The 21,830-nt window shown below is 43.4% G+C and overlaps 1 protein-coding gene across 1 annotated transcript in view; it reads left to right on the top strand.

Moving 5' to 3' along the window:
- Nucleotides 1-514: 514 nt before the first annotated feature.
- LOC145352930 (uncharacterized) overlaps nt 515-21,830 on the top strand; it is a 31,548-nt gene continuing 10,232 nt past the window's right edge. The window contains exons 1-2 of the mRNA XM_080203234.1: nt 515-724; nt 4,794-4,893. Of these exons, the coding sequence (XP_080059360.1) occupies nt 592-724; nt 4,794-4,893 (233 nt within the window). The 5' untranslated portion in view covers nt 515-591. The remainder of the gene's footprint in view (nt 725-4,793; nt 4,894-21,830) is intronic.

The following is a 21,830-nucleotide window of genomic DNA, read 5'->3' as shown; positions in this document are numbered from 1 at the left end:
ATTAAGGGATCATCTCATAAGTGTTTCTTTTGTTTTGATTTATTATTGTCACATGTATTCGCATACAGTGAAAATAATTGTTTCTTGCGTGCTGTACAGACAAAGGATACATAGAGAAGGAAACGAGAGAGTGCGGAATATAGTGTTTCAGTCATTGCTAAGGTGTAGGGAAAGACCAACTTAATGCGAGGTAAGTCCATTCAAAAGTCTGAGGACAGTGAAGAAGCTGTTCTTGAGTCGTGGACTTTTATATCTTTTTCCCGGACTGAAGAAGGTGGAATGTCTAGGGTGTGTGGGGTGCTTAATAATTGTGGCTGCTTTGCCGAGGCAGCGGGAAGTGTAGACAGAGTGACAGGAGGTGATTACTGTCCAGTGGTGCCCAGCAGAGGGAGTTCCTAGCAGCAGGTATGGCAATGAGGGAGGCTTGCTGCTGGAGCTATTTCAGACAAAGCGCTGCATCTAGTTAACAGTGACTGCAGCGGAGGCGCAGCGACAGTAGCAGCGCTGGCGGCACAGCTAGGACACTGTCGCCGTATGCTGTACCTTACTGGCGCGCCGTGAGTTGTCTCCGAGCAAGTCTGGATAACCGGGATGACTGAGGTTAAAGCTCCGAGTGGGCTCAAAAACTCTTCCGAAGAATCCTTGATCAGCGGCCAGACTTACGGTTACGAATATGAATATTACGATCTCGACGTTTCATTTGACGGGCTCAAAGCGAACAAGTGTAAGTGTTTCCATTCACACCGTTATCCCAGCATAGATTTTCTCAAACTAGCAAGAAAATACTGGGCAGTCAGTATATCTGCTGACCATGTCGAGGGCTATAACTGAGGTTTCCCCCTTCAAATCCAGATCAACAAGATGCAAAGAAACCGCACTATTACTCTGAGTGAGCTTTACCTTCTAACACAATATGATTCTTTAAATAACCTCGGTTTGAACCTGGGCAGAGTTAGTGATGTTCTGAAGTTATCAATAAATCAGCAGATGTTTCCAATGTGGTGGGGAGAGTAGGAAACAAGACATTTAAAGCCACAATTTTCACTTACAGATTGAAAAAAAAGTCCTTATTTTCTCCCTAAATCTTTGTTTTCAGAGTGATGGGAGTGCTAGCCACAGTATGTTGAAGGGTTGGAATCAGGGCCAACTGTAAGGGTGGGAGAAGAATTTTCTTTGGAACTAACACCTTTCTCTTCCCCCACTTGGGATGCTCTGGTGTATCAGTATGCATTTTTTTTCCCTACCATCTCTGCTGCTGGTGTCTGTCTTCAGCTATCTGGACCCTGGTTTCTGGAGTCCCTTCCCCTCCCCTCAGCTTCCCTCTCTCTCTCTTTAAAGTTTAAGTTTAAAGTTTTTGTGAGATGTGACTATCATGGCTTAAAGCTTATTTTTGTCAGAAGTAAGGCTTACATTAACACTGCAATGAAGTTACTGTGAAAATCCCCTAGTTACCATACCCCGGTGCCTGTTTGGGTACACTGAGAGAATTTAGTATGGCCAACGCGCCTAACCAGCATGTCTTTCAGACTGTGGGAGGAAACCCATGCAGACACAAGGAGAATGTGCAAACTCTACACAGACAGTGATCCCAGAATATCAAGAGTAGTTGGATCTTGTCTGTCTCCCTTGTGGGGACCATGAATTGGATTCAATTGGAATTTGAATTTGGTTTTTAGAGCAAGCAAGGAATGGATTTGGGTTTGCCTGGTCCACTCCGAGCTTTGTGGTGTAAGGATGGAGTAAAAATTTAAAAAAGAACCCTATACCTTTGACCAATTGCTTTGCATAACATGCCCAAAATTTCCTTAAGTGATCTGACTTTGATAAGGATCCATCGAAGCTTCTTGCAACATTTTTAACGATGTTAAGTGTATCATATAATTACACATAGATTTTCTCATTCTATTGTTTAATCTCAATTTTTTTTAAAAGGTCCTTATTTTTAAAAAAAGTTATTGAGGGATAGCTTGGTGGAAAGGGCTAGAAATGAGGATTTCTGCCAGAAATGATGTTTGAAAGCACCTAGAATCTTTGTATAATATTTGTCCCTAATATGGTTAACGTTTATCACATCAGTGGGGAGTCTACCCACCAGGATAATTATCTGGTTTCTATCATAGTGCTGCTTTGGAGCATTAAAATCGTATGCAATGTGCTCTCTCGAAAGTGGCTTTGCAGAGCTCACCTTGCATTCTCAATGTAATTTTTGAAAGATTCATTTTTGTTCTGAACAAGTCAATGCTGTCAAATAAGTAATGGTTGAATGTTTAAGGGACTTCTCCTGATTGAGCACTTATCACCAATTCTGATGCAGGGCCTTTATAAAGTTAACATGCAAACATGTGAATTCAGGGCCATATAAATGTGTTCTGGCAAGATAATAAATGCATTTTAGTTACACTAAACCCTAGCAATGCCTGGCATTGAGCTTTGAAAATACTCAGACAGCTCGCATTATGATGGTCAGTTATCAGAGTGATGGGAGTGCTAGCCACAGTATGCTGAAGGGTTAGAATCAGCGTCAACTGTAAGGGTGGGAGAAGAATTTTCTTTGGATCTAACACATTTCTTTTCCATTACTTGGGATGCTCTGGTGTATCAGTATGCATTTCTTCCCTACCATCTCCGCTGCTGGCGGCTGTGTCTTCAGCTATCTGGACCCTGGTTTCTGGAGATAACCGGAGCATCCGGAGGAAATGCACAATGGAGGACATGCAAACTCCACAGAGACAGTCACCCAAAGCCAGAACTGAACTCGGGTTCCTAGCACTGTGAGGCGGCAGTGCTAGCCACTGTGCTATCGTGCTGCCCATTCTAGAAGCACCTTTGTTCTGGTTAGACATTCCCAAAGGCAATTTCCCATTGGAAAATAAATAATACAACAAAGAATTTAATTCCAGATTCCTTGGGATTACTAGGTTTGAACTAAGTCAACCTGGCTTTCGAGAAGTCTACTTAGGCAGTCCCTCCAATTAGAGAATTATTCACACTAGTTTGGTGGGTTTTGAGATGACTGATAAGTTCAGTGTGCGATCTGCAGGCTCTGCCACATTGTGAGACAGGTGGTGCTTGAAGGGTTGGGTAGGTTGTTTGGACTTTCATGCCTTGACTTCACCTCTGCATGTTCCCGATGAAAATTCTTGATGTATTGGGTGCCTTTCCAAATGAGCCTTCTCCATTTCAGTGGGTCAAAATCCAGGGTTTCCCGTGAATCAGTGTTTGACCTCATCAGTGATGCTTTGAGGATATCCCTGGAGTATTTGTGCTGACCCCCTGGGAGCCTCCTGTCTTGGGTTCCAAGTAGAGTAGTTGCTTCTGAAGTTCTGGAGCCCTACCCAGCTTTTCAATGATTAGTCACTCAGTGTTGAGCATGTTGGCTTGGGAGAGGACGCTGCTGTTAGACCTCTTTTCTTGCCATTGGATTTGAGGGATCTTGCAAAGGCACCACTGGTGATACATCTTAAATGCTTTTTGGTGTCTGCTATAGGGTGCCCAAATTTCTGAAGCATTTAAGAGCAAAGGAATCACTACCGCCCAGTAAACTATAAGTTGGACCCTGGTTCTCAAATATTCTTTTCCTTAGTTGGCCAAAGGCTAACCTGGTACATTGGAGATGATGATGAATTTTATCATCCATGTCTATCTTCATTGAGAGGAGGCTCCCAAGATCAGGAAAATGTTCCATGTTCTCCGGGATCTCACTATTGATCTTTTTTGACTGGGGGAGGTGTTTTGCTGTGGGAGCTGGTTGGACGAGGACCTTAGCATTCTGGATTTTTAGTGAAAGATTCATTTTCTCTTATGCTTCAGAGAAGGAATTGACAATGACTTGGAACTCAGTTTCTATCTCTGTGTACCCATGATCACTGTGAACTATGTCAGCCTGGCATTCAGGTCTTACTAGAATTCACAAACACAGAGGGCACCACAGAGAAAGAATAGGCAGCTTGCGCAAACTAACAAGGTGTGCTTGTTAGTTGAAATTACACTTTGATCATTGTTGCCAATCGTCTGGTGCTTTGCAGTGCCCAATGATTGCAGAAGTCTTCAAGTAAACTGGTGGACATAATGCCATTGCAGTTCCAGATCACCCTATGTCAGTTCAAGGGATTGGAATATGAGAAAACAGCTAGAGAACCAATCCAACTATCTTTCATATCTATGAGTCACTGCTGGGAGTAGACTCATAAAAAACTGTTCCATACTTTGATCTTCCTGTGCAAAGGGTGACCAAAGATTAAAAAAGCATGGGGGGAAGTGTATTTATAATCTCTGGAATTATCTCTTCAGAAGGTAGAACAGGCTCAAAAACTTTCCGACAGTTCACGCCAGCAGGATTTTCCCATCCTGCTGCAGTGATTGGAAATTTGGCTCGTCGTTAAATTCTCCACCTATGCAGGAGCGGGAGCGTGGTGTAAACAGGTGGTAAGATCGAGCCCATAGGAAACTATTTCATCCTCACTGTATAACTAAAATCACATTAGTGCAAATCTCTTTTGAGTGTGTAATTTAGAGATGTTCCTTTAGCAATTGTTTTCTGACAGTGTATTAACTGGGGCGGCACAATGGCACGGTGGTTAGCACTGCTCTGCTTTCTTGCCACCTTCTGAAAGATGTGCTGGTTAGGTGCATTGATCTGAACAGGCACCGGACTGTGGTGACTGGGGAAATTTCACTGTAACTGCATTGCAATGTTAATGTAAGCCTTACTTGTGACTTATAAACAAACGTTTAACTTTAATATTTTAATAGCCGATGATGCGTTACGTCTAATTCTTGTTCTCCTCTCCTAGATTCCATTGTAATAGCATTCTGGGTTGGCCTTGCTGTCTTTATGATATTTCTCTTCATAATTCTTATGTTGATGTCACGTTCGGGCTCCACACCTGCACAGTAAGTAAATTTTGCAACCCTTTCCTGCGATGAGCTCGACTTGATTGAGCTTAGTTACAGTGATTGTTTGATTTGAGCCTTGTTAATGCACTTTTCATTTATGCAGAGACACATTTCTATAATTTCCTGAGTCAACTCCCATTTTAATGAGGCCTACGCCTGTCTGATTCTGTGTGGGAGTCGAGTGGAATAAAATTAGATTGACGCTTTTAAAACCCTCTGACAGCTCAGCTAGTTAAAGCAACAAGTAGCTTAGCTACGAAGGTCAATGCAAATGTTAGCGCAAGTGCTGGAGTGACCATTGGCAGCTTGAATGAAACGAATTTGTGTCACTTAAGAGTTTCTGATTGCTCACTTCACAGTCAGCCTGAAAATGTGGCACATTATGTAATCATTAAAAATCAGCCCTCCAAATGTATCTTTCTGTCAAGTTTAACAACCATACCGTGCTTTGTTTTTTTTGTTAACCAGTGGCAGGAAACATCTCTCTAAATAATGTTATATATTACAACTCGTCGTTGTTAAATCTGCAGAGTGATAGGTTCACTGGATGGTCTAATGTGTTTATTTTGCCGGTAATGTATTCTTCCTGTGGGATCCTCCACAGTGGCTCCAACAAAATGCTCTCAGATAATTAACCACAGCTCACGGGGTACGATGAATATCGCTCCCATTAGAGAGAGACAATTGGTTAACTAGCTGGGGGAGGGGGCAGGGTGGGGGCCGGAGAGAACCACTCCGCATGTGGCATGGTAAAGAAACAGGCTTTCGTGAACTACTACAACTGATAAGGGGATTGAACCTCTGCATCATTTTGCACCATGTTCTAGCAACCTGGCCAACTATCTGACCCACCTCCTCAAAGAGGGCTCAGAATTATTGATCTCAGCTCCAATATCTCAACTGAAACAAGATTTTAATGTAGGTAAACACACAGCGGCACAATGGTTAGCACTGCTGCCTCACAGAGCCATGCCTTTTCTACATAATCCTTGATTTATTAATCAAGAACCTATCTATCTCTGTCTTAAAGACACTCAGTGACCTGGCCTCCACAGCCTTCTGCGGCAAAGAGTTCCACAGATTCCCACTCACTGGCTGAAGAAATTCCTCTTCAGCTCTGTTTTAAAGGATGGTCCCTTTAGCCTGAGGTTGTGCCCTCCTCTCCACGTCCACTCCGTCCAGGCCTCGCATATCCTATAAGTTTCAATAAGATCCCCCCTCATCCTTCTAACCTCCAACGAGTACAGACCCAGAGCCCTCAACCGTTCCTCATACGACAAGCTCTTCATTCCAGGAATCGTTCTTGTGAATCTCCTCTGGACCCTTTTCAAGACCAGCACGTCCTTCCTTAGATATGGGGCACAAAACTGCTCATAATACTCCAAATGGGGTCTGACCAGAGCCTTTTCCAGCCTCAGAAATACATCCCTGCTCTTGTGTTCCAAGAGGTCCCCTCTTACTCTTCTAAACTACAATAAATACAATCCTAAGAAACTTAGTTTGTCCTCATATGACAGACCTGCCATCCCAGAAAGCAGCCTGGTAAACCTTTGCTGAACTCCCTCTGTAGCAAGGACATCCTTTCTCAGATAAGGACACCAAAACTGCACACAGTATTCCAGGCATGGACTCACCAACACCTTATACAACGCCAGCTCACATTTCCATTGCACTTCTAGTGTTGAAAAATGTCTGAAAACTCTTGGCAGAAGGTTAATCATACAAGAATGAACATCAAACTGAAAGAGGAGATAGTAGAGGAGTGACTAAAAGATTGGTCAAAGAGGTGGGATTTGAAGACGGACTGACAGAAAGATGGTTAAAGGCAGAGAGATTTAGACAAGGAATAAAACTTGGGAAGTAGGCATTTGATGGCGTGTAGTAGAATAGCGAAATGGTCAGAGTCAGTGGAACACAGAAATCTTGGAATAATTTGGGCTGGAGAAGATTACAGGAAAGAGGAGGCGTACGATTATGAAGGCTTTAAACACAAAGGTGATCATTTTATATTAATATCGCCAGGGAACTGGGAGCCAATGTAGGTAGCAAAGTACAGGGGTGATGGAAGAGCAAAGCTTGGATGGCGGCAAAGTTTTGCATGATCTGAAGTTTATCGACATTTGAAGATGGGAGACTGATAAAACAAGATTGAGAATATTCGAGGGGAGATATTACAAAGGCATGGATGAGGATTTATGGAGGACCCATGTAGTCTGCAGACAGGGAAATGGTTACCCAATCAGTCAGGATTAGAAGCTAAGTTAAAAGTTATGTAGTGAAGGATATTTAATAGCATTGGCATGATAATTGACCAAATAGAAACAGAGAATAATAGAATCCTACAGTGCAGAAGGAGGCCAATCGGCCCATCAACTCTGCAGTGACCACAATCCCACCCAGGCCCTACCCCTATAACCTCATGCATTTACCCTAGCTAATCCACCTGACACTAATGGATAATTTAACATGGCCTAACCTGCACATCTTTGGACTGTGGGAGGAAACTGGAGCACCCGAAGGAAACCCACGCAGACACGGGAGAATGTGCAAACTCCTCGCAGATAATGATCCAAGCCAGGAATCGAACCTGGGTCCCTGGCGCTGTGAGGCAACACTGCTAACCACTGCGCCATCCATTCTTTTTACTGATAAAACTGATTGGATACTATCAACAATATTAATTGTATACTGAGATTTATTTCAAGGGCCTTTGACTGTAACTCAGAATGAGTCATTCTAACCTTGTATAGATCTGAGTTGAGGTTATGCTGTGTACAGTTTTCAGCACTCTTATCTTCGAAAGAAGATTCCTGTCATGGATAAGGTTCAGAAAACAGTGATAAGGATGGTTCCTCGATTTATGGCTTTAATTTATGAGGAAAGACTCATAAAACTGGAGATGAAAAACACAGAAGTGGAATGAGGCAAGGTTTAAAAATGCTGCCAGCAAGGACAAACTCAACAGGGACAAATTTGTTAACTTAAGCCTCGTGGACGGTTGTGTGTGGCTTTGGACAGTACCTCAGAAAACTACAGCACAGGAACAGGCCGTTCGACCCTCCCTCTATTCCCATCCTATTCATGTATTTGCCAAGACACCCCTTAAAAGTTACTATTGTATCTGCTTCCATTACCTCCCCCGGCAGCGAGTTCCAGGCACCCATCACTCTCTGTGTAAAAAACTTGCCTCGTACATCTCCTTTAAAGCTATGTCCCCTAGAAATTGACTCTTCCACCCTGGGAAAAAGTTTCTGACAATCCACTCTGCCCACGCCTGTCATAATCTTGTAGATTTCTATCAAGTCGTCCCTCAACCTCTGTCATTGAACAAACCAAGTTTCCCCAACCTCTCTTCATTGCTAATGCCCTCCATACCAGGCAGCATCCTGGTAAACCTTTTCTGAACCTTCTCCAAAGCCTCCACATCCTTCTGGTAGTATGGCGACCCGAATTGAACACTACATTCCAAGTGCAGCCCAACTAAGGTTCTATAAAGCCGCAACATTGCCAATTTCTAAACATGATGCCCCAGCCAGTGTAGGCAAGCATGCCATATGCCTTCTTGACAACCTTCTTCACCTGCGTTGCCACTTTCAATGACCTGTGTACTTGTACACCCAGATCCCTTTACCTATCAATACTCTTAAGGGTTCTGCCAGGCTGGGATTTTCCTGGGAGCTGTTTCTCGGCCAATTTGACTTGACGGAAGTGAGGTGGAAACTCCAGGAAACTTTACTGGGTGAAAACTAGCTGGCAACTGAACAGTCCAAATCAATATGTTTTTCACTGCACCCTGTCAAACAAAGCTTTGTTATTCTTCTTGTGGGCAGATCTAAATGCAGGATATGCAGATATTGACAAGTAGGACCAATTTTCTTCAGGGTAGAATCCTGTGCAGAAGGAGGCCATTCGGCCCATTGAGCCTGCACCGATAACAATACCACCCAGGTCCTATCCCTGTAACCCCCATGTATTTACCCTGCTAATCCCCCTGACAATAAGGTGCAATTTAGCATGGCCAATCAACCTAACCTGCACATCTTTGGAGTGTGGGAGAATTCTGAAGCACCCGGAGGAAATCCACGCTGACACGTGGAGAACATGCAGATTCCACACAGAGACTCGAGTCCAGAATCAAACCTGTGTCCCTGGCTCTGTGAGGCAGCAGTGCTAACCACTGCGCCACCGTGCTGCCTATGATGTCTACTCTTTTATTTTAATACATGATAAATTTCCTCACTCTTGCTACTGTGCAGTTGGTCATGATGATCAAGTTTAGGGACTGAGTAATTTTAAATTATAGACCTTAAGCACTCTCTGTAATTTAGCTGGTTATAGAAACACATTTTATTATGAAGGCAGATGGGCATGTGTGACAATTGATCTCTTTGATAAACACCAAGTAGGACCATTGCTCACAGTGAATTCTGAAGAAACTGACCTCAAATAAGGGCTGACCAACTGCAGAAAGATAACATCTCTCACACCCTAGCTCGAGCTGCATAAAATTCCCAACGGCAGTAATACCAGACCTGGTTAAAGTGAATAGATAGCCATGTGAGCTGAACCTGTCCTGAGACATCAGAACTGAATCTTCACCCAATTACATGGCAATTCACAGTCACTCATCCTGATGACATTTAAACGAAATCCATTCTGCGTAGCAGAGTTTACAGAAAAGAATCCAATTCTGAATAGTTTACTTAAGCATTTCCACCAAACTGTTCAACAACCATATGATGTTTTAGCACAACTGCGCAATGGCAACTACAGTAAGAAGTTTCACAACACCAGGTTAAAGACCAACCAATTTATTTGATAGTAAACTCACAAGCTTTCGGGGTTTGTCCCTTTGTCAGGTGAACTCTCCATTCACCTGACGAAGGTGTAAACCCCGAAAGCTTGTGAGTTTACTATCAAATAAATTGGTTGGACTTTAACCTGGTGTTGTGAGACTTCTTACTGTGTTTACCCCAGTCCAATGCCGACATCTCCACACAATGGCAACTAGCCAAGGCAGGTAGATGGAGTTAAGTTACAGATCAACTAGGATTGAGTGGCCTGCTACTGTTCCAGTCTTCCTATGTGCTAATCCTACTAGTCTGCAGTGCTGAGCGTGATTCAATTATCTAAAGGAGGTGTCTGCTTAGTCATGCTGCCCTGAAGGATGGGGATCTCATTCGCCTGTGACTCCTGCATAGCTTAGTTCTCACATGACCTTCACCACCATCCTTCTTTGCTGTTCATGGTCGCGGTGGATCATCAGAAGGTGGAAGGTGAGGGTGAGTGAACATCACCCCCTTGGGATTAAGGAGTGAGGCAGGTACATTGACGAATTGTGGCAATGTCGTGTTTGATAGAGAAACCAAGGCGACAGTGCTGGTATCCAGTTAGTAGCTTAAAGTTTAACTATTAATCACAAGTAAGGCTTACATTAACACTGCAATGAAGTTACTGTGAAATTCCCCTCGTCACCACACTCCGGCGCCTGTTCAGGTCAATGCACCTAACCAGTACATCTTTCAGACTGTGGGAGGAAACTGGAGTACCCAGAGGAAACCCACACAGCTCAACACCTCCCATGGAAAGGATTGCTTGCTCCCTTATGAGTTGCCTAGCCTTGTTCAAAAGGAGATGATGGGTTTATTGGTGGAGAAATGTAAGGCTGGCAGTTACAACAACAACACCAAGGGTGGCACAGTGATTAGCACTGCTGCCTCACAGCGCCAAGGATCCAAGTTCAATTCTGGCCTTGGGTGACTGTCAGTATGGAGTCTGCAGATTCTCCCCGTGTCTGGGTTTCCACTGGGCTCTGTGCTTTCCTCCCTCAGTCCAAAGATGTGTTAGGTGGTTGGCCATGCTAAAAGTTGTCTCTTAGTGTCCCAAGATGTGTAGATTAGCCAGATTAGTGGCCAACTGCATGGAGTTACAGGGATAATGCCTGGGTAAGATGTTCTGTTGGAGAGTCAGTGCAGACTTGATGGGCCAAACAGCCTACTTCTGCACTGTAGTGATTCTATGATTCTATAAACTTTTGTTCAGCATTTGTCTAGCACCTTTAATGTAACAAAATGTTCCCAGGCACTTCATATGCATATTATAAAATAAAATGACACAGAGTCAAAAAAGGAGACATTAGGTCAGATGAACAAAAGCTTGTCCAATGATACAGGTTTAAAGGAGTGTCTTAAAAGAAAAAAAAGAGGTGGAGAAGGTTAGGGAAGGAATTGCAGATGAAGGCATTTTAAATAGTAACAATTGATATCTTAGGATTGATATCAACAATTGATATCTTAAATAGTAACAATTGTGGAATGGAAGAGGTAAGGTGATAACTATGGGGGTGTGACAATGTTAAAGCGGAGGAAACAATTACACATATCAAATGTGCAATAATGTACGTGTGTAGCCATTGAGCACAAAACAGAGTTGAAGGCGGCCTCAGCCAGAGAACACTGATTCTGAAAATGTGGCTTTAAGTCAGTGAAGGTTGTGCAGGTTAAACTCAGCAGGTTTGACAGTATCAGTAGAGAGCGAAACAGATTGACAAAGATGCTGTGGACACAAGACAAAGGGAGTGTTAATGGCAATGTTCAAGACTAAAGAAGGTGCTATTAATGGCATAAAGATAGAATAATGGTGTTATATATTACTGTAGCCAGCTCACTTGTACAACAAGATAAAAGTGTGTAAAGGTTGCCACATGGTGGGTTACTTAACCAGTTAGTCAAACTTTAGGTGTTGCTTGCTTATAGTCCGGGATGGAAAAGGGAAAATCCTGTGAATGCCTCTCACGGCATCAGTAAACGTCACACGACTAATCAAACAGAGATACATTGGTTTATAATACATAACATCCCTCCCCCTTTACTTCAATAGTACTACAATGAATTTTAAACATTAAGTATTAACACTTATTGACTATGAGCGTAGGTTACATTGCCAACTATTATATACATATTAGTACAGTTAATACGAGTCTTTTTGGTGGATGTCGATATCGGTTTGGTGAGATACGACACTCTGGAGTCTTATACTCAATACCCTCAGCAGTCTGTTCATCACTAATATCAGGTGCTTCATCTTGTGAAGTTGCTTCCTTGATGGCTTCCTTGATGGTTGTTCTATCAGAGTAGATTCGGAACTTGGTTCTGTAATAACCCTTGGCTCAGGAATTTTACAACCTTTTGTGTCTGATGTAAACCTTCCTGATACAGACTCTATAAATTCACCCTTTGAATGGTTGGTATGGTGTAGTCCTTATGTGCTGTATACCGTTGCTCATAAGGGAATTCACAAATTCCTTTGATGTAAATTGTAATCTGTTATCAGTGGCTAGTTGTTTGGGCTTTCCAAATCTTGTGAATAACTCACTAACTTCACTATTGTTCTCTCCATTCTGGTAGATCTCATCATCATGATTTTGGGCCATTTTGAATGCACATCAACTGGGACAAGAAGCATATATCCTTCAATCGGTCCCCCAAAGTCTATGAGTATTCTCTGCCATAGTTGTTTTGGTCATTCTGACAGATGAACTGGTTGTAGAGGTGGAGTATTTTGTATTCTAGTGCAGGGCTGGCTTTGCCGCACTTTTTCTTCTGTTTGTGAGTCAAGTCCCAGGCAGTAGGAAAAGCTTCTTGCAAGCTCTTCCACTCTTGCCACACCTTTGACCTTTGTGCATTTGATCCAGGATTCAGCTTCGTAAACCTGCAAGGATGACCACAGTGATTTTCCAGAGCAAAACTCCATTTTGGACAGTTAATTCAAGTTCACTCATGATATAAGGTCTAAATTCAGCATTCTTCCTTTGTTGGGCCAGTGATGTTTGTCAGAAGACCATGTCCATAACCTTCCCTAACAGTGGATCATTCCCACTGTGCCTTTGCGCCTGAGGCAATGTATTTGGTATACTCTTTACTCGGGAAAAGTAAAATATGTTGATGTAGCTATCCTGGGATTTGATTTTGTCCTAAACTGACAATTGTGATAAGGCATCAGAGTTGACATGTTGCTCTGATCTCATACGCTTGATATCATAATTATGTGCTGATAGTATTAAAGACCATCTTTGGAGATGACTTGCAGCTAATGATGAAATTCCCTTGTATGGACCAAATATGGTTGTCAACAGTCTAGGTCAGTTAACAAAGTAAACTCATTTGATTCCCAAAATTATACTCAGACCTCTTTTTCAAGTTGAGCATAATTCTGTTCAGTGCTTGATAAAGATCAGTGATGAATGCAATTGGTCATTCTTTCCCTGTTAGCATGATATGCGAGACTGCATCCTCCCCCTAGGGCAATGTGTCACACGCTAGCTGAACTTTCAATTTTGAGTTAAAATGGACCACTACTTCAGATTTCTTTAGGACGTCTCTAACTCCTTTGTACGCATTTCACACTCTTTCGTCCAATTCCATTGTTGGGTAGCACACATTAAGTTAGGAAGTGATTTCAGTTGTGTTGCAAGGTTTGGAACAAATTTTCTATCATACTTTATTGATTCTAAAAACGATTGCAACTGTGACATGTTCTGTGGTCTTGGCAACCCGAAGCTTGCTACCTTTTTCTTTGTTTCTTTAAGGTGGCCATCTTTATCTATTGCATGATCTAGATAACTGATTGACAATTTGAAAAATGAACGTTTTTCTTTCTTCACATGAAGATTGTGTTTCTCCAGATGCTCCAGTGTTTTTTTCTAAGTTTTGCAGAAGTTCCTGTTCACTTTTGCCTGTGTTTAGAATGTCATCCAGATAATATTGGACACCTTTGAGATCACTTAGGATTTGAACCATGGATTTTTATAGTATGGCCACTGTTGACATTATTCTGAATGGTAGGCGTTTCTACTCAAACGACCCTTTGTGAGTGACAATTGATAGCAGTGGTTATGTCTAGGTTGCCACTTTCATTTGGAGGTCTGCTTGGGGCAAGTCTATGTTACTGAACTGCTGACCCCTAGACAATCCAGCAAATAGCTCCTCAGTTAATGGTAACAGGTACTGCTCGACACACAGCACTGGATTTATTGTCACCTTGAAGTCACTGCCAATTCTCATAGAACTACCTGGTTTAATGACAGGGTGATTGGGGTTGCCCAATCGCTTGTGGTTGCACATTCAATCACCCCACCCTTTATTAGTTTCTTTAGTTTCACTTCTAACTTTGGTCTAATTGCGTATGGCCCACTTCTTGCCTTTAAAAGTCTTGGGGTGCTATCAGATTTGACCTTGACTCACGCTCCAAGTCCAGTCATGGACCCCAAAGTATTCTCAAACACCTTCCTCCATTTCTCGAAAAGTTTTTGTTGCGTGTTCTTGTCATCAACCAATTGGTTAACTGCTTCCCAAAGAGTGTTTTCCAAAGAGTGCAGGAAAATTTCCTCAGACTATGTGCAGAGGCAATTCTGCTGATTAACCATTAGCTTCTACTTGGACCATGACACACCCATTCAGTGGAGCACCCTCCTCAGTAAAAGCTTTCAGGATGACATTTGATGGCTTTAATGGTAGATATTTGAGCTTCTGATTAAATCTGAAATGAGATGATACAACTGCTCCTTCTCTCTTCACTTTTTCCCCAACAAACTTTGATAAACCCAGAACCTTTGATATCCCTTTTATGGATAGGATACCTATTTTAAGTTCTTAGATGTTAAAGTTTATTTATTAGTCACAAGTAAGGCTTACATTAACAGTGCAATGAAGTTACTGTGAAATTCCCCCAGTCGCTACACTCCGGCGCCTGTTTGGGTCAATACACCTAACCAGCATGTCTTTCAGACTCTGGGAGGAAACCAGAGCAACAAGGGAAAGCCACACAGACATGGGGAGAATGTGCAAACTCCATACTGATGGTAATCCAAGCCAGGAATCAAACCCAAGTTCCTGGTGCTGTGAGGCAGCAGTACCAACTACTGTGCCACCATGCCACCCTGGAAGGATTGAAACATCGAAGTGAACGGGAGGAAGTTAGGGGAGGAATTGGGAGATGATTGGGAGATGATTGATATAGTATAGGGCATCAGAGGGACCACAAAAGTAGGTGAGAAGAGTCTGGACAAGGAGAGAAGGAATGAGTCAAGTTAGGAAGAAATGAATTCAGTGCGGCAGGTACAGGTTGAAACGAGGACAGCCCTGTTGTGGATTTTCAGGAGGTAAAAGTGGGCTGAGATTGGTGAGTTACTGTGAGGTTGGAGACAGTAGAGGGACGATTTCTGAATGGGATGAGGTCAGTGACAGCCCTGGAAACAATGGTTTGATGTTTGAGGGTGGGATCATGGTCAAGGATGAGGTAGGAAGAAGTGTCTGAAAATTATAGAGATTAGCCTCTGTCAATATGCCAGACAACAGCAGCAACACCGCCAACAGCAGATTTGATAACAAAGTCGGGTTGGAGAGAGTGAAGTGCAGCAAGTTCAGAAGGTAAAGTTTATTTATTTGTCACAAGTAGGCTTACACTAACACTGAAATTAAGCTACTGTGTAAATCCCCTAGTCGCCACAGTCCAGTGCCTGTTCAGGTACACTGAGGGAGAATTTAGCATGGCCAATCCACCTAAACTGCACATCTTTGGAAACCTGGTGTTGTCAGACTTTTTACTGTCGGAGGAAACCAGAGCAACCAGAGCACCCAAACAAAACCCATGCAGACATGGGGAGAACATGCAAACTCCACACAGACAAGCTGAGAATTGAACCTGGGTCCCTGGTGCTGTGAGGTAGCAGTGCTAACTGTGCCGCCTACAGAAGGAGACAGGTTGGAGTGGGTGAGGGGAGCAGAGAAATCGATGTCACAGCGACAGTTTGCAATGAAAATTCAAGAGACCAGAAGGCGGGGTCCAGGTGGAGGCAGAATGCTGGAGGAGGGTGAAAGGATCCATTGAATGCTGGGGCGGGGAGAGGGGGAGAGGACTTCTCCTCAAAGAATTGAGCTTGGGACGGAGACCTCAGGATGGCTTCTTTTCACTTTCAATGTGATATGCCCTATAGGATTCTCTGCGTGTGATTTCAATACCGATACTTGTTGAACTTGTTGAAATGTTTTGTTTTGTTGTGCCTGTTACCTGCTGCACAGTCTGTTTTAATCCTTACACGGTGGGCAAAGAACTGCGAGTAGACGTCTTGTTAGTACAGCCAATATTTATTTAAACCCACACAATCAATAATCACCCACCCAATCACCCACCCAACCAACGATAAATTATCTTACAGAAAAATACTAAAGTTCAAGTCCAATACAAGACTTGACTTTGCGTGACTGGTAAGTACCCAAGCAGACATTGGCCTTTATCTATGTGCTGGTCTCAGTACTCATCTGCGTAGCCAGGTTCTTTGGTCTGGTCTGGTACTCTGACTCTGGTCTTCCTTCCTTCCTTCTTGGGTGTGGTGGCTCTCCTCATGTTGGTCGTTGCTGGCAATGTTCACTGTTGTTGTAGCTCATTTGTGGAGTCAGAGAGAGAGATTCCTGGTTGTGCAGCACCCTTTATACCCCATTGGGTTTCCCGCCCCTTTTGGCCATTGCCAATCAAACGATCAGGACTTGATCCCTCTGATCGATAAAGCCCAATTGGGTGCTGCCACAACACCAATGTCTGGGTGGGTCCCCCACGGCCATATCTGTAGGTGCTGGAGGCACATAGGTCACATAGCTCCTTTCCAAATAAAGGGCCACGGAGCCCTCATGTCTGGTAAACAACCCAGTGTGACCAGAAAATCTCTTTCATCCTGGAGATGAAACAAGCCAGTGTGACCATAACGTCTCTTTCATGCTGGAGATGACCCATATCCTGTTTATTCACTCGTCAGGGTTGCAGCCTGTTTATCTCTGTCTTTAGGTTGCAGCCTGTCATTTTAGTTTTGCCCAATTGTCCCAGTGTGCTTTGCAAATCGCCATTTTAGATGGCCTGTTTGGTCACCGTTTACTGGAGTCAACATCTGACACGTGCTTCTCCTTGCATCTGGGGACACTTGTGCTGATTAGTGATTACTTATAGCTCTTCAAACATGCTGACAAGCTGTGTGCCTTTGAAATGGGAAATATTTTGCAAATAGAATGCCTGTGAAGCGTATTAAGGTAATAAAATCTTGTTCAGCATAACTATCTAGTGAAGCAATGTGCTAGTCACGAGCAATCACATAATAAGATGGTAAACATGGATGAGGAAGATCATTTAGTCCATTTAATTCATCCATTCACAAAAATCCTCGTGTTGTGGCATCCAGCTTTTTTTTTATAACTTCACATGTTTTGCTTCCACTACTCCAAATGGGAGGCCATTCCATATTCTTTATATGAAGAATTTCCTGACGTTAATCCTAAGTTGGCCTTTTGCAAGATGGAACCTGTGTTCCATTGCGCTATTGTTGTTTAATGAAACATAGAACATTATGGCGCAGTACAGGCCCTTCAGCCCTTGATGTTGCGCCGACTTGTGAAACCAATCTAAAGCCCATCTAACACTATTCCAATATCATCCATGTTTATCCAATGACCATTTAAATATCCTTAATGTTGGCAAATGCTTAGCCTGAAGTAATTTACTCAATCTAACTTTTCATACTATTTATTACCAATAATGTCTCCCTGCAGACGCATCCTTTCAAGGCAGAACAGCAGAAATTTTTTCAGTGTTTCCCCACAACGCTGACTCTTGGCTCTTCTCTAACATAGAAAATAGAAGCAGGAGAAACCATTCAGCCCTTCATTGCTGATCATCAAATTCAATATCCTGAACCCGCCTTCCCCCCATATCCCTTTATCTCTTTAGCCCCAAGAGCTATATCTAATTTCTTCATGAAATCACACAATGGCTAAGTTCTGTGGTCGTGAATTCCACATTTTCATCACTCTCTGGGTGAAGAAATTTCTCCTCACTTCAGTTTTAAAAGCTTTACCCCTTATCCTCAAAGTATGACCTCAAGTTCTGGACTCCCCACCATTGGGAACATTCTTTCTGAATATACCCTGTCTAACCTTGTTAGAATTTTATGCATTTCTATGAGGTCCCTTCTCATTCTTCTAAACTCCTAACTGATTTAGTCTCGACTCATATGACAGAGCAGCCATCCCAGAAATCAGCCTAGTAAACCTTCGCTGTGCTCCCTCTATATCAATGACATCCTTCCTCAGATAAAGACACCAAAACTGCACACAATATTCCAGGCCTCGCCAATGTACTGTACAATTCCTATACCCAAATTCTCTCGCTATGAAGGCCAACATACCATTTGCTTTCTTTACTGCCTGCTGTACCTGCATGCTTTCAGTGATTGATGCATGAAGACACCAAGGTCTCGCTGAGTATCCACCTCTCTCAATTTACACCCATTCAAATAATAATCCATCTTCCTCTTTTTGCAACTGAAGTGGATAACTTCACATTTATCCACATTACACTGCGTCTGCCATGCATGCGCCAACTCAGCTGTCCAAATCATACTGAAGTTTCTCTACATCCTCACAGCTCACTCTCCCACTCAATTTTGTATCATCTGCAAATCTGGAGATAACACATTTAGTTCCCTTGTCTAAATCACTAATATATAACAGTGGGGTCCTAGCACAGATCACTGCGGTACCCCACTAGTCACTGCTAATCAGAAAAAGACCCATGCTTCCCATCTGCTAACCACTTTCTATCCATCCCAAGACACCACCTGCAATTCCATGCGCTTTAACTTTACATATTAGGAGGAAAGGGAAGGTGTACAAAAGGTTCAGGGAACTAGGAGAGGTTAAGGATCTTGAGGAGTATAAGGACTGTAGAAAGGAGCTTAAAAAGGAAATTAGGAGAGCCAGAAGGGGTCATGAGAAGACCTTGGCGGGTAAGATTAAGGAGAATCCCAAGGCCTTCTATAAATATGTGAAAGGTAAAAGGATGAGAAGAGAAGGGATAGGACCTATAAAAGGTGAAGGGGGAAAGGTCTGTGTGGAACCAGAAGAAATGGCAGAGGTGCTTAATGAGTACTTTGCCTCAGTATTCACGGTGGAAGCTGATCAGGGAGATTTTGCTACGGATTTGCAGCAGATGGAAAAGATTGAGTTTGTGGATATTAAGGTGGAGGATGTGTTAGAACTTTTGAATTCTATCAAGATAGATAAGTCGCCGGGACCAGATGGGATGTACCCCAGGATACTGTGGGAGGCGAGGGAAGTGATTGCAGAGCCCCTGGCGATGATCTTTGCGTCGTCACTGGAGACGGGAGAGGTTCCGGAAGATTGGAGGATTGTGGATGTAGTCCCTATTTTCAAGAAAGGGAACAGAGATAGCCCGGGAAATTACCGACCGGTGAGTCTGACCTCAGTGGTTGGTAAGCTGATGGAGAGGCTTCTGAGGGACAAGATTTACGAGCATTTGGAGAGGTTTGACATGATCAGGAATAGTCAGCATGGATTTGTCAAGGGCAGGTCGTGCCTTACGAGCCTAGTTGAGTTCTTCGATAATGTGACTGAACACGTTGACGAAGGAAGTGCCGTGGACATGGTGTACATGGACTTCAGCAAGGCGTTTGATAAGGTCCCCCATGTAAGACTTCTTGAGAAGGTGAGAGGGCATGGGATCCAAGGGCCTTTGGCCTTGTGGATCCAGAACTGGCTTGCCTGCAGAAGGCAGAGAGTGGTTGTGGATGGGTCTTTTTCTGAATGGAGGTCAGTCACCAGTGGAGTGCCCCAGGGATCTGTTCTAGGACCCTTGCTGTTTGTCATTTTCATAAATGACCTGGATGAGGAAGTGGAGGGATGGGTAACTAAGTTCGCTGATGACACGAAGGTCGGTGGTGTTGTGGATGGTCTGGAAGGATGTCAAAAGTTGCAGCAGGACATAAATAGGATGCAGGACTGGGCGGAGAAGTGGCAGATGGACTTCAACGCGGATAAATGCGTAGTCGTCCATTTTGGCAGAACCAACGGGATGAACGAGTACACTATCAAGGGCAGGAGTCCTAGTAGTGTTGAAGAGCAGAAGGATCTTGGGGTCCGGGTCCACAGGACTCTTAAATCGGCCTCGCAGGTGGAAGAGGTGGTCAAGAAGGCGTATGGTGTACTGGCCTTCATTAATCGAGGGATTGAGTTTAGGAGTCGGGAGGTAATGCTGCAACTTTATAAGACCCTTGTCAGGCCTCATTTAGAGTATTGTGCGCAGTTCTGGTCGCCTCACTATAGGAAAGACGTAGAAGCTATTGAAAGGGTACAGAGGAGATTTACAAGGATGTTGCCTGGACTGGGAGGCATGCCTTATGAAGTTAGGTTGAGGGAGTTGGGTCTCCTTTCCCTGGAGAGACGAAGGTTGAGAGGCAACCTGATAGAAGTTTATAAAATGTTGAGAGGAATAGATAGGGTGGATTCTCAGAGGCTATTTCCCCGGGTTGAAATGGTCGCTACGAGAGGACACAGATTGAAGGTGCGGGGAGGAAAGTACAGAAGTGATGTTAGGGGTAAGTTTTTCACTCAGAGGGTGGTGAGTGAATGGAATCGGCTGCCGTCAGTGGTGGTGGAGGCGAACTCGCTGGAGTCTTTTAAAAGACTTCTGGATGAGTATATGGGGTTTTATGGGATTGGGGGTTATAGATAGGTCTATAGATTGGTAGGTGTTGATGTGATCGGCGCAACTCGTGGGCCGAAGGGCCTGTTTGTGCTGTAGTGTTCTATGTTCTATAATAAGCTGCTACGTGAGACCTTTTCAAAAGCCTTCTGAAAGTCTAAATGAACCATATCCATTGTTGTCCCTGGCCAATTCTACTAGTTGCAAACTCAAAGTATTCCAGTAGATTTGTCAAGTATGATTTCCCTTATGTAAATCCATGCTGACTTTGTCTGATTATACCTCTGCTTTCCAAATGTTGTGCTACAAAATCCTTGACAATGGACTCTAGTAACTTCTGTACTACTGACGTTAGGCTTACTAGTTTATAACCCCCTGTTTTCTTTCTACCTCTCTTTCTGAATGTTCTCCAGGAGTTCTGTCTTGGTGACTAGCACTCACGGTCTATCACGTTTGCAGTACTTTTACTGAGGTTTTAATTGAATACTGCAGCATTTAATTTGGTTTGCTGACTCTTGTGCCTGTGGAGGTGTTCACCAGATTCAGTTCAGTGCAGGAAGAAATAAAGAAAAAGTGGAAGAGAAGGATTAAAAAAAGAAAAACTTGAAAACTTGAGTAAATAAGACCTGCAGCTGCTACAAACTAGATAATAATTCCTTGGAATTAATATAAAAAAAGACAAAATCCAGATGACAAGGCTGGACTGCAATTGTAATTGATGCCAAATAATGTGCTTATCCTAAATAAAAACAGAAACTGCTGGAGATATTCAACACATCTGGCAGAACATGTGGATGGGTGAGTGGGAGTTGTGGTCACAAACATTTGATGAAGTAGCAGTGCTCTGAAAGCTTCTGCTACCAAATAAACCTGTTGGACTTTAATCTGGTGTTGTGAGACCTCTTACTGTGCTTATCCCAGTCCAATGCCGGCATCTCCATGTCATAGCTACCAAAGGTCATTCGCCAGTTAGGTCAATTAAGTGCTGATTGAAGGCATTCATCAGATACAGTCTGAAACATTCCAGACAGTAGACAGGTCCACCGCTGAGGCAACAGCCTGTTGGACGGATGGAGGTGGCCCTTCGCTGGCATGCTAGATGGTCCAGCAATTCCTCATTGATTCCAAATTCCCCACCGCCACAGTGTGGGTTATGGAGGGCCATAACTGCGGCCACAAGCTATCCTGTTCTACCCCTACAATGAACTATTTTAAGCTTTCTAGGTTGACAGGTCCCTCAACTATGTCCATTCCATTTCCCATACTACTCCTCTGCCTCCCTCCCCTACCTTCCAGAACTATGATTGGTAACCCCTTGTGGTCATCTTCCACCTCAGCATCTCCACATTCAGTGAATCACTCTGCCCTATATTTGCCACCTACAGTGTTAC

The sequence above is a fragment of the Carcharhinus amblyrhynchos genome, chromosome 15 (assembly GCF_965287045.1).
Source record: "Carcharhinus amblyrhynchos chromosome 15, sCarAmb.v2.hapA, whole genome shotgun sequence".
Taxonomy (NCBI): Eukaryota; Metazoa; Chordata; class Chondrichthyes; order Carcharhiniformes; family Carcharhinidae; genus Carcharhinus; species Carcharhinus amblyrhynchos.
The sequence above is the reverse complement of the archived record's forward strand: the minus strand, read 5'-3'. Positions and strand labels throughout refer to the sequence as shown.